Consider the following 11,972-nt stretch of genomic DNA (forward strand, 5'->3'; position numbering starts at 1 on the left):
CCCAGAGAGGGGAAGGGGTTCCCACGTCACACAGCAAGTTGGTGGTAGAGTCAGAACTAGAAGCCGGGTCCCTGACGGTGATGCCAGGGCTTCTCGCACTGCTCATCATGGTTCACCGGGCACTCATTTGATGAGTATTAAGCACCACTCTGGGCAAGAGGCAGATGTACACAGAAATAATTTCGAGACAGGACAGTTGAGGTCTGTGCTCTCACAGAAGGCTCGTGTCTGCACTGTGGGAGCCCCCAGCAGAGACAGTCAATTCCAGGCTGAATCCACACCTGCTTCACGGAGGAGATAGTGATATTGGAAGTGGGCCCTAAGAGTGAGCAGGGAGAAGCCAGGAGAGGACATCCTAAGCTGAATAAATAGCACCCATCCTGGGATTTAGGGGCCAGGTGAGTGTGTGGTGAGCTGCCCTTGACCGCTTGTAAGCTACAAGAAAAAGGGAAGGGGGCAGAGACAGAGCCCAGAAAGGAGTTAAGGCCAAGCAGAAAGAGGAGGAGGGGTTGGAAGAACAGCTGCCCCACCTCGCTCTTTGGCAGAAGCCTCCCCACATCCCCAGGGCTTCCCTTCCCTTCCACCAATACTAGGTCAACTGAGGATGGACACACGCCCCCTGCCCCCAGGTGCCTACTTCCAGAGGAAGGGCTGTGCTGCACTTTCCCATAAACAGCCACTGCTGACAGAGACGTGGAGGGAAGCAGCATCTGGCTCTGTCAGGGAACGAGCCAGGAGGGGTCACCCATGTTCCAGATGGGAACACTGAGAGGCAGCCTAGGAGAAGCTAGGCAGGGGCACAGCCAAGGTTAACCCAGAAGACAGAGCTACAAAGGCAAGGGGTGAGGGAGACTGGCTGAGGGACTGGAAACCCGGGTTCCATGCTTGTCCCAGCCCTGCCCTTGTCCCCTAGCAGTGTTGTTTCTCATCAGCCTGTCTTCCCTGAGGGGTCACAGGGCCAGGCCGAGACCGGGCTACTGGCGTCACTGGGCACAGCCTTGCTTTCCCACAACCTTCCTTCCTCTGGCCCCCCTGCTCCGCGTCAGAAGCCTGATCACCCTTCACCCACTTAGCTCAGTCCCACGGAGGGATTTATTACTGGCTGCCCTGCCATCTGCCCCACGGTAATAAATTAGGGCAGAGCAGAATCGCAGGCATCCCAAGTGCGGAGCGTACAAAAGGAGAAGGGTCCTTCAGTGGGTCCCAGAGAGAGCTGGGACACAGGCAAAGCGTGGACCCACAGGAAGCGTGGACCAGTGGAGCAGAATGCCTCGCTGGGGACTCCTGCTGGTGCTCTGGGGCTCCTGCACCTTCGGTCTCCCCGCAGACACTGGCACCTTCAGACGGTAACTGGGAGAGAGGGTGGCAGGGGAGAAGGGATCCTCATTTTCCTAACACCTAGGCTTTCAGATATGTGATGTCACCCAGTCCTCACCACCAGCAGGGCAGCAAGGTTTATAGTTCCATTCAGAGAGGTCAGGTGACTTGCCCAATATCACACAGCCAGCAGTGGCACTAGTTAAGCCTGGAAGCAGTGTCTTTTGATCCCTGACCAGAGCTTTCACTTCCTGCGTAGATCACCATGCTAGGCAGTGGGGGCACCCAGGGATGACTGAGACATACTCCCTGCCCCTCGGGAGCTCACAGCCTAATTACTAAGAAGGGTGCAGTACAGTTAAGTCTACCCGGGAAGCAGCACAACACAGTGATTAAATGCAAGGCTTCCAGAATTGGGTGGTCTTGGTTTAAACTCTGCTCCACTAGCAGAGCCAACTAGCTCTGGAACCACGGGCCAGACAGTGAACCTCTCCAGGTCTCAGTTTACCATTTTTAAAACACCGATTTTACAGAGCTGCTTTGAAGACTGAATGAGATATTGCATGTAAATCCCTCGGCCTGGTGCAGGCACGCTGTAAAAACCCAGCTGTTATCATACTCCAGGGTGATTATCACAACTGTTAAAAGAAAGGCTTAAGGCAGCCCAAAGGTGGGAGGAGAGAGACCTAACATCCATGTTTGGTGCCAGGCCCTGTGGGAACAAGCAATTCTTCAAGGCTGCAGAAGGGGAGAGGCAGGGGGGTGGGGGGCCTGTGGAGAAAGGGTTTCAGGTTGGGGAGTGCAGATGGGACCAGAAGACCTGAAGGTAAGAGGGCAGGTTTTAATAACAGTAATAGTTGCTAAGTCTGTAAAATGCTGAGGAATTCACAGGATCGTTTCCCGTATCTCATCTCAAATCATCCTCCAAACAACTCAGCAGTCCCATTTTGCAGCTGGGGACACTGAGGCTCCCGGAGGTCACAAGTAAGAGGCTGAGCCTGGGCACGCACTGGGCCTTTTGTTTCCAAAGCTGGTTTCCCCTGCTCCAAGGCTCATGGAGAGTAGCTGCTGGGTTGGGGGCATGGTGTGAGAGAGCGGGGGGCTTCCCAGCAGCAGCGTGTGCCTGAGCGTGGCCCCACCCCCAGGATAAAGGCAGGGAAAGGTGGAAACATTCTCCCTTGTTCTCTTCAGAAAGAGAAGAAGAATGGAATTGGGCCAAGGTGAAGAGGGAGTCAGGCTTTTAAAACATACTTACAGGAATTTTGCTACCTGCCATGTGCAGGGCATGATGCAAGGCTCTTTGAGAGATCCAAACAACAGACCCCATTCTCAAGGCGTGTCCTTGCCTTTTACATACACAAATGCCTTTTACTTACCGAGCAGTGGGCAGCTTGCTTAATCTGCAAAGTGCTTCTCCGTGGTAGGTACTACCATTCAGTCCATTGTTACAGAGGAGTTAATGGGAGCTCAGGAAAGGCCCAGAGAGGTTAGGTAAATTGCTCAGAATCACGCTGGTAGGAAGAGGTTCAAGCATGTCCCCACAACCACTATGCCCTCAGCACCAGGCAGCATGAGGCTGTGCAGTGCTGGCTGTGAGCACCCCGCGAAAACAGAGCAGGAGCCCAAGCAAAGGTGAGGCCATTGTGGAGGGAGTTCATGGGGCAAGCTTCCCGGGACGGGGATGGGGGTGCCTGCTAGGCTTCCAAGGATGAACGTGCTGGGGTGTGGGGAGGGAAGGGGAAGGCGAGAAGGAAGGGGCTTTCTAAAAGGAGAAAGGTAAAAGTAAAGGTCCAGAGCTGAGGTTGTTCATAGTAAATAGTGGAAAATGAGCCCTCCTTGGGGTCAAGCCTTCTCTGCCCCTCCATTTTCCCATCTGTAAAATGAGAATAGTAAAATTACCCAGCTCATGAGATGGCTGAGAATCAAAGAAGATCATAATTGTGAAAATACTTTGTTGAAGAGCAGAGTATGTTATGAATTTGACAAGTCATTTCCGTTAAAATATTATATCGACAGGCATGAAAGTTGCCTTCATGTTTGTGGGCATAATGGGGTACACAGAATACATGGGGTGTGAGCAGGAAAGGATAGTGCCAAGTACAGAATAAGAAAGAGGGATACTCCAGACACTGGGCTGCAACCCTGGGACCCCCCACCAACAGCTCAGGACATCCTCCAGCCTCTGGCACACAGCCTTTGTATCAGAGCCCAGGGGACCCTATATGGGAAACAGGGCCGATCACGCCGCTTTAAATGTCTGCTGCATCGCTTCTGAGGCACCTCACTCCTTATCATAAAGTGAGGATAACGACAGCCAGCTTGCAGAGTTGTCATGAGGCTTACATGGGTGGGGTGGCGTGCACAGTGTTTGGCACTCACGTGGTGGCAGCTCAGTGTGCTGTGAGTTTCCCAGGTCTAATTCTGCCTCCCAAAGCTGATAGGAAAGTGTCAGGACAAGAAGCCGAGGGACTGGGACTTAGGCTTCAGAAGGCACATCTTTCCAAGGACAGGCTGCACAGGCACTCTGGAGACGCCCACCTCTCCCCCACCGCACCCAGTTCAATCGGTCCACTCCACCCCACGGTCCTGGCTGGGCGCCCGCCCGCAGCATCCCACAGCCCCCACAGGCCACTGAGGGTGTCTGCTGCCACCTGCAGGCCCCATGTGGCACTGCCCCCTCCTGCCCCGCCTTGAGAGGGGCACTCCCAGCCTTCATCTCCTTAGAGGGGAAGTCAGTGCTGTTTCCTCCTCTGTCTCCTGGCCTGCTGGAGCTCCTTGAAGGCAGTGATGATCTTTATATCCTAGTATCCAGCACGGTGCAGGCACAGGGTAGGTGTTCAACCTGTGATTACGGAATGAATGAATGAACAAATGGCCTTGCAGTGATAAGGATCAAAATTAGACAACAGGAGGAGTTAGTTGAGGGTTATTTAATACCAGCGTAGGTGACCACGGAGGTTTGTAAATTCTCCTTTAGAGGCCTAAGGGCTCAAGAGTGATTCTTAGGTGCCTGGGCTAAGGTTAGGGGTAGTTGTATCAGAAGCTTCCGGAACTCTACCATTATTATGGGGCAGGACAGAGCCCTTCTACTTTTTCTTACTGCGTCACGGGCCAGGATCTTCCTCAAGAAAATGCCCTCCGTCTGGGAAAGGCTGAAGGAGAGAGGCGTGGACGTGGCCAGGCTGGGTGCTGAGTGGAGCCAGCTCACCAAGACACTCTCCTTTGGCAACCGCACCTCCCCTGTGGTGCTCACCAACTACCTGGATGTGAGTGCCCAGCTCGCTCCCTTGGCCCCCACCACCTGCCCTCTCCTTTTTCTCTCGGGCCTAAGGCTTTCTTTGCCCTTTTTGAGCACCTCACGAAATTCCCATTTCACAGCTGGAAAACCTGAGGCACAGAGGGCAGGAAGGAGCCCAGAGGCAGGGTCAGGTTTGGAACTCAGGAATCCAGGCTCTGGGCCCCAAGCCCAGGTGTCAGGGGTGGGCAGGAGGGGTGTATGACCTCAGATGCAGGTTTCTGTGACCAGGCTCAGTGCAGCTTGACTACTTACTGCATCAGTGGTTCCTTAAGGCTTGGGGCACCTTCCTGCTTCATTTGCAGTACTTTTATTTTGCCCTCTTGTCTCATCGAGCCTCCCACTTCCTGGGAAGTCATAAGACAGTGCTAAGCCTCCCACCCCATCCCTGCTGGAAAATGGAAGCCCAGAGAGGCTGCGTGATCTGCCTGATCTGGCCCCAAGTGCCAAGGGGGTATCAGGCAAGACCCCAAGTCCCAAGGCTCCCCAAGCCCCACAAGCCACCTCTTTCGTTTCATCCCTGCAGACCCAGTACTATGGCGAGATCGGCATTGGCACCCCACCACAGACCTTCAAAGTCATCTTTGACACGGGCTCAGCCAACCTCTGGGTGCCCTCCACCAAGTGCAGCCCTCTCTACACGGCCTGTGGTGAGACGCGGGACCTGGGGTGCCTCCTCAAAGCCCCTGCCCTGTCGTGCTTGGGCAGTCCCACCTCACACCCAGTTAAATCTCTCCTGCTACCAGTTGAGCTGCTTCCTCTCTGCCTCTGCTCCCACTGCCCCTGAGAAGAGAGAAGAAGAAAATGTCCCCCATTTTTCTTATATGGCCACCAAGGTAAAAAAAAGAAAAAAAAGCAGGCTCCAGGAGCCCCCAGCCCACCCAGAAAGCCATTTCTCACTCCTCCTGAGATTGGGAGAGGACTGAATTCTCAGACCCATCCCAGGCTCTGGGGCTCTGCCGTCCTTACCCTCCGTGAACTTACTGAATGCTTACTGTGACCAGAATCTTCTCCCCACCCTAGTGTTAGCAATTACTTTAAAATACTTCATTTGAGACAAAATTCTCAGAGACATGAGCACATTACAGGGGCCCGAGGTACGCAGTCCTTGATTGATGAAACACATTTTCCAAGCCTCCAAGCTCAGGGCCACCCTGTCTCTGCACTCAGGCCTCAACACATGAGCCATAGCCAGCGCCTGCCCCCGAGCCCCCTGCCTGGGCCTCCCTTGGCCCTGAGCCTATGTCTCCCTGCCAGAGATTCACAGCCTCTACGACTCCTCGGAATCCTCCAGCTATGTGGAGAATGGGACGGAATTCACCATCCACTATGGATCTGGGAAGGTCAAAGGCTTCCTGAGCCAGGACCTGGTGACTGTAAGTGAGGCCATCCCAGGTCATCTGACCTCCTGCCCTTCTTGTCCCTAGGCATCTCCTGCCACCCTAGGGCCTGTGGTTGGGGAAGGTGCAGGCCCATCCACCTTGGAGCCCGGAGAGCTGAAGAGCACCCTCCTCTGCTACTTCTCTCCAGAGCTGCAAAGCACCTGGGGCAGAGCAGACCTGAGCTCCTGGCCCAACCTGGGTGATCTGTGGAGGCCTTTCCATCTAACGCACTCATAGGGTTTGTCCTGAGCCCCACAGCCTGCAGTCAAGTAACCTGCCTGAGGTCACCCAGCTCTGACTGGGCTCTTAACTAGACCCTAGACTGAAATCCAGAGTCAGAGTCGGGGTCAGGGGTCAGGGGTATCGTCATCCTTAAGGTCAGCGTCACTTTTGGAGTCAGGCTTAGGTTTTAAGGTCATAGTTGAGTTCAGAGTTTGGGATTAATGTCAGTCCTGGTTTTCACTGTCACTTGGCCTGTGTCTGACCCTCCTCCATTTCTGGGTTTCTCTAGCTACTGCTCTGACAGAGTTAGGGGAAGGGTACATATGGAACTGAGAGGAAATCAGTGTGAGCCCTTACTCCCTCTTGTCCGTGAAATTAGGGAAGAAGGATCATGAAGGGCAGGCCTGGCTGTGCTGGAGAAATCCTTGGCCCATCTTGGGGGTAGGGGACAAAAACCCAGTCCTGCCGATGTGAGAGCTGGGCCGCTGGGGAGCTCCTGGCATCTTTTCTTCTACTACTATTGCTTGGCAATACCACCTTCTCCGCCTCTGCCCCTTCCAGTCCCTCTGGACTCTGCCGCCTACATGTTTATTAGGAGAGGTGATATGCATGTAGTGTTGATGAAATGGTCTTACCCCAGATTGTCACACCCTGGGGCCTGTGTGTGCCTGGGGGCCCCAGTGTGGAAGCCTAGACCAGACCCTGGCCAGGGTACAGGCTGTGGGCTTGGTCTCCTCTGGTCCTTCCTCCAACAGGTGGGTGGAATCACAGTCACACAGACGTTTGGAGAGGTCACGGAGCTGCCCCTGATCCCTTTCATGCTGGCCAAGTTTGATGGTGTTCTGGGCATGGGCTTCCCTGCACAGGCCATTGGGGGGGTCACCCCCGTCTTTGACCACATCCTCTCCCAAAGGGTGCTGAAGGAGGACGTCTTCTCTGTCTACTACAGCAGGTAGGCCTGGACTCCAGGGGCAGAGGCGGGGAGAGGGAAGGAGGCAGGAGAGCTGAGAGAGTAGGAAGAGAGCTCTGGGCCAGGATTTTGATGTATTCGGGATCAGGTGGTATTCAATCCATATCTAGAGCTATACTATCCAATATGGAAGCCGATGCTTAAATTAAAATTAATTAAAATTAGGCATTCAAATCCTTAGCCACACTACATATTTCAAGTACTCAGCAGTCACGGCGACTAGCGGCTACCACTTTGGATAGTACAGGTGTAGCACATTTCTGTCTTTGTGGAAAGTTTTTTTTACTTTCTGTTCAGTTCAGCACTGCTCTAGAACAAGAGGAGAATGCAGAGTGGGGGTGATGGAAAGTAAGGCATTGCCGTGACTGGCGGACCTCCCTGTAAGGACCCTGGCTTCTCTCACATAGACAGCTGGCTTCATTCATTCATTAATCCCTTCATTTATCTGCTCATTCACTGATTCAACAAATATTGGGCACTGATATGACAAGCATTGTGCGAGGCTCTGGGGGTACATCCATGAACACAGTGTACGAGACAGAGTCCCTGCCCTCACAGAGCTTACAGTCCGGCAGGGAAGACAAGAAACATTACAATGTGATGGGCAACAACAGGGGACATGAGGCTGAAACTCCACGCTTTCAACTCTAGGCTGAGCTTATGTGCAGCTCAGCCAATCTTGGGGAAGCTGCTATCAGCTGTTGAGCAGAAATGTGATCTGCTCTCAGCTGTTCTGTATGAGCTGGAGACAAGAGATCATGAGGGTGAGAACAGGAGGCCAGTAGCAGCGAGGACAGAGGGGAGGGTCAGTGTCCAGAGAAATCACAGAGATGAAATGAAAAGGAGTGTCTGGTCTGATGAGAGAAAGGGAGGGATTGAGAAAAGGCCACCAATTGGCTGTGAGGGGCAGTCTTGGGAAGAGGCGTTTTAGAGGCCAGGCAAGGGCAGATGGCAAGGAGCGAAGAGGTGGATGTGTGTCAGGAAGGCAAAGGCAGATGTAGGCTGCCCTGAGAAATTCGTCAGGGGAGGGAATGCCAGGTGGGGTGCAGACAGAGCTGCACAGAGAAGCAGGGAAAAGAAGGGTGGGTGATTTTAAATGCTGGAGGATGCCTGAGTGTGCTTGCAGGTGGAGGAGGAAGCCAGTGGAAAGTGACAGGTTGAAAATGTGGGGAAAAGGAGGAGGTAACTGAGGGTATAGGAGCCTGGAGGCCATGGAAGGGAGTAGGATCCCAGCAAACAGGAGGAAGGCGGGCCTTGTTGAGGAGAGGGCCTGCCTCTTCCTTTACACTGGATGAGAAGGAGGCAACATCCAGAGAGATCTTGAGGTTTGGGGAGAGAGGCAGAGGGAAATTGTGCTAGCACATATGCATATGTACTGGATTTATAAAAATGCAATTAATTGCACTTGCACCAATAACGTGCAACCTACACGCTGTGCACCCACGTGCATGCACACTTGCCTTCTACTATGAATGTGGAAAATCCCATCTCTCTCTCTCTCTTTGTCTCTCTGTCTCTGTCTCTCTCTCTCACACACACACACACACACATAGAGGAAACCAGCCCTAAGGTAGGCCCTGAGCTTTGGGAGGCATCATGCCACCTGGAGGAGAGGAAAGCAAGGGGCACCAGCTTCAGATTGGGCACCAGGAGCCCTGGCTCCAGTCCCCCACTCAGGCAAGTGACTTCACCTCCTGGTGACTCCATTGCCTGTAGGGTACAAAGAGTGCGTAATACCCACCCTGCCAAACAACAGGCTGGCGGGGCTCACCTGAAACAAAGTCTTCCTCTCTGCTGTGTCTCTTTCTGTGCAGAAATTCCAAGTAAGGAGACGGAAACCCCCCACTTGGCCCTGACCCTCCAGAGCACCTGGCCCAGAATCACACCTGCCACCTGCCCCAAACTCACCTCAGCAGACCCAGGCTGCACTGGAGGCCCAAGCTCTCTGCTCCACCTTCCCGCTCTCCTCATGTCCTTGCCCCCCCCACCCGACAGCTCCCAGAGGCCCATCCCATGTCCCGTGCACCTGCGCAGCACACAGCTCCCCGAACCCAAGTGAGGGTGGGGCTGATTTGTGTCTTGTTTGCAGTCTACTCACTGTCCGCCTGCCTGTTCCTTCTCTGTGACCTCTCTGGGGGTGCTTTATGGGGCGCAGCCGGACTATCCTGGAACCACCTCTGACTGGGCTTGGGAAGGGGCAAGAAAGGTGGAGAAGCGGCATGTTCTGCAGCTCCCTAGCCTTGCCGTCCGCCCCGCCTTCCTCTGCCCCACCCTGCACCTGTGCCCAACTTCCCTTGTTCCTGGGGTTACTGAGTCTCAAGGTTGTGGGTCTCCAAGAGCCTCTGGTCTTCCCTTTAGGAATTCCCACTTGCTGGGGGGAGAGATCGTGCTGGGAGGCAGCGACCCCCAGTATTACCAAGAGAATTTCCACTACGTGAGCGTCAGCAAGACTGGCTCCTGGCAGATCAGAATGAAAGGGTCAGGAATCCTCAACCCTCCTCACTCTCTAAAAATGCTGCTGCTGCCGTGGGTGCGGTCTGGAAGGGGCAGGGTTACCATCCTGCCCTCTCTCCTAATGCAGCCGCTTCTTAAGGTCTGGCCAACACTTGCTCTCTGCCTGCTTTGTCCGGGGATGGGGAACACTGAGATATATGGTTCAGAGGGGAGGGGGCCTACTGGGAGGAAGCGGAGGGTCACTAAGCCACACGCCGAGGGAGGGGGCAGCACCTCTCTTCTTCCAGCTCACGCATTACCCCTCCTTCACTGAATCACTGGACCACCAGCACTCCCTCCCATCATCTGCCCTCACTCGGGAAAGCCATGCAGCCTGGTGGTGCCCCATCAGCCTGCTGTCCATCTGTCTGTCTGACTGTGTGGCCTTCCCCAGGGTGTCTGTGAGGTCGACCACTTTGCTCTGTGAGGAGGGCTGCATGGTAGTGGTGGATACCGGTGCATCTTACATCTCGGGTCCCACCAGCTCCTTAAGGCTGCTCATGGAGACCCTGGGGGCCAAGGAGCTGAGCACAGATGAAGTAAGGAGCTGGCGGGGAGGGCGCTAGGGGTGGGGGGAGCACCACCTGGTCCAGGCCCCCAAATGACCCTAGGAAACATTCGGTCCCAAATGAGACCATTTCAGGCCTTCCTCTCCTGCCTCTCACATTCTTCCCATGTGTGGCTTTGTCCTTGGTCCCTGGGAGAGGGGACTGGGGACTTGGGGACTGTGCCCAGCCCTCTCCAGGAGAAGGGCCGGGCCACAAGCACAGGGCTGTGTCTGCTGGGGGACCTCCCACACTCAAAGGGGCTCCCTTGACCCTCCCCACCGCCAGTATGTCGTGAACTGTAACCAAGTGCCCACACTCCCTGACATCTCCTTCCACCTCGGAGGCAGAGCCTACACGCTCACCAGCGCGGACTATGTATTACAGGTGAGACTCTAGTCTGCCCCTCGGCAACAGGGAGGAAGGGTGGGCAGGGGCCCTCTAAAAGAGACAAGTCATTATGCACAGATTACCTGCTAGACCAGTTGTTCTCAAACTGGGCTGCACATTAGGGTCACCTGGGAGCTTTTAAAAATCCCAGTAATAAGCCACATCCCATACCTATTGATACCTCTGGGGGTGGCACCTGGGCATCAATGTTTTCAAAACTCCCCAGGTGATTCCAACTTGCAGCCAAATTTGAGGATCCCTGTGCTCATCTCCTGATCTCCATTCTCATCCAACGCCCCCAGTAATGTTATGCTCCTATACTCTTACCTGCTTTTTACGTTCCGTGGGTTTAGAGGTGTTAAATACCTTGTCTAGGACCAGAAGCTCTGCCAGACCGTAAGCTCCTGAAGGCAGTGCTGTGCCTGACGCATCGTTAGCACCATCCAGCTTAGTGCCTGCATCTCGGAGGGGTGCGATCCATGATGGTTCAAAGGGCCAGCATGTGATGGAGGCCCGGTGTGGATGGGGGACGGGTGGGGGGATGCTGCGGAGGATGGCTGCTGGAGTCAGGCAACGTGATTATCAGCTGGGCAGTGTGGAAACCCTCTTGCTTCCTGCCAGGACCCCTACAATAGTGATGATCTGTGTACACTGGCCCTCCACGGTCTGGACGTCCCACCGCCCACGGGGCCAGTCTGGGTCCTGGGTGCCAGTTTCATCCGCAAGTTCTACACGGAGTTTGATCGGCGTAACAATCGCATTGGCTTTGCCCTGGCCCGCTGAGGCCCTCTGCTTCCCTGCGGGTCCTGCCCTCAGCTCTAGCCCAGGGCTAGAGCACTCTCTGGGACTCTCCAACCCCTGCCTGTGCTTGTGCCCTCACTCAGGGGCATGCAGCACCTCCTGGATGTGCGCCCTGCCCCCAGCACCAGCTCTTCCCTACTTTGAGGACAAACAGAATAAAGACTTCATGTTCACAACCCCACTGTACCTGGGTTCACTAGGGTTTGAAACAGAGGGAAGCACGACCAAGAGATCATGTGCAGACAGGAACGTGACAGAATGGCAAACTTTACGTTCACTCACAAGCACAGGTTCCTGCGTGCAGGGCTGATGCCATCCATCTGACATCAGCAGGGTTTGAGTGGAGTCGAAGGTTTACACAAACTTGGGTGGGAAGTTTGCAGAGAGCCAGCCCCTTGAGGACCAGGGCTAACACTGTGGCAGTGGACTGTGGGCCAGAAAGATGGTCCCAGCTCATGGAAGCCAGCCTCAAGCTCAGGCTCTACGCTCAGGCACTGCAACCCCCCACCCCACACAGCCATTTACCCATGCAGTCTAAGGCACCAACACCTAAAAAC

The 11,972-nt window shown here is 54.6% G+C and overlaps 1 protein-coding gene across 1 annotated transcript; it reads left to right on the forward strand.

The window, feature by feature from the left end:
• Positions 1–1,175: 1,175 nt before the first annotated feature.
• Positions 1,176–11,578, forward strand: REN (renin). The gene is made up of 10 exons (XM_067714960.1): positions 1,176–1,346; positions 4,433–4,583; positions 5,139–5,262; positions 5,870–5,988; positions 6,972–7,168; positions 9,001–9,009; positions 9,545–9,664; positions 10,074–10,218; positions 10,513–10,611; positions 11,236–11,578. Exons 1-10 carry the CDS (start codon positions 1,267–1,269, stop codon positions 11,395–11,397), a joined length of 1,206 nt encoding a protein of 401 aa, XP_067571061.1. The 5' UTR covers positions 1,176–1,266; the 3' UTR covers positions 11,398–11,578.
• Positions 11,579–11,972: the final 394 nt, after the last annotated feature.

The sequence above is a fragment of the Pseudorca crassidens genome, chromosome 2 (assembly GCF_039906515.1).
Source record: "Pseudorca crassidens isolate mPseCra1 chromosome 2, mPseCra1.hap1, whole genome shotgun sequence".
Classification (NCBI taxonomy): Eukaryota; Metazoa; Chordata; class Mammalia; order Artiodactyla; family Delphinidae; genus Pseudorca; species Pseudorca crassidens.

Excerpts from the sequence above, each read along its gene's own strand:
- REN (XM_067714960.1), top strand. The coding sequence starts at position 1,267 with ATGCCTCGCTGGGGACTCCTGCTGGTGCTCTGGGGCTCCTGCACCTTC. Across the intron at positions 5,989-6,971 it reads TGAGCCAGGACCTGGTGACT|GTGGGTGGAATCACAGTCAC; the intron begins GTAAGTGAGGCC and ends TTCCTCCAACAG. Across the intron at positions 9,665-10,073 it reads TGGCAGATCAGAATGAAAGG|GGTGTCTGTGAGGTCGACCA; the intron begins GTCAGGAATCCT and ends GGCCTTCCCCAG.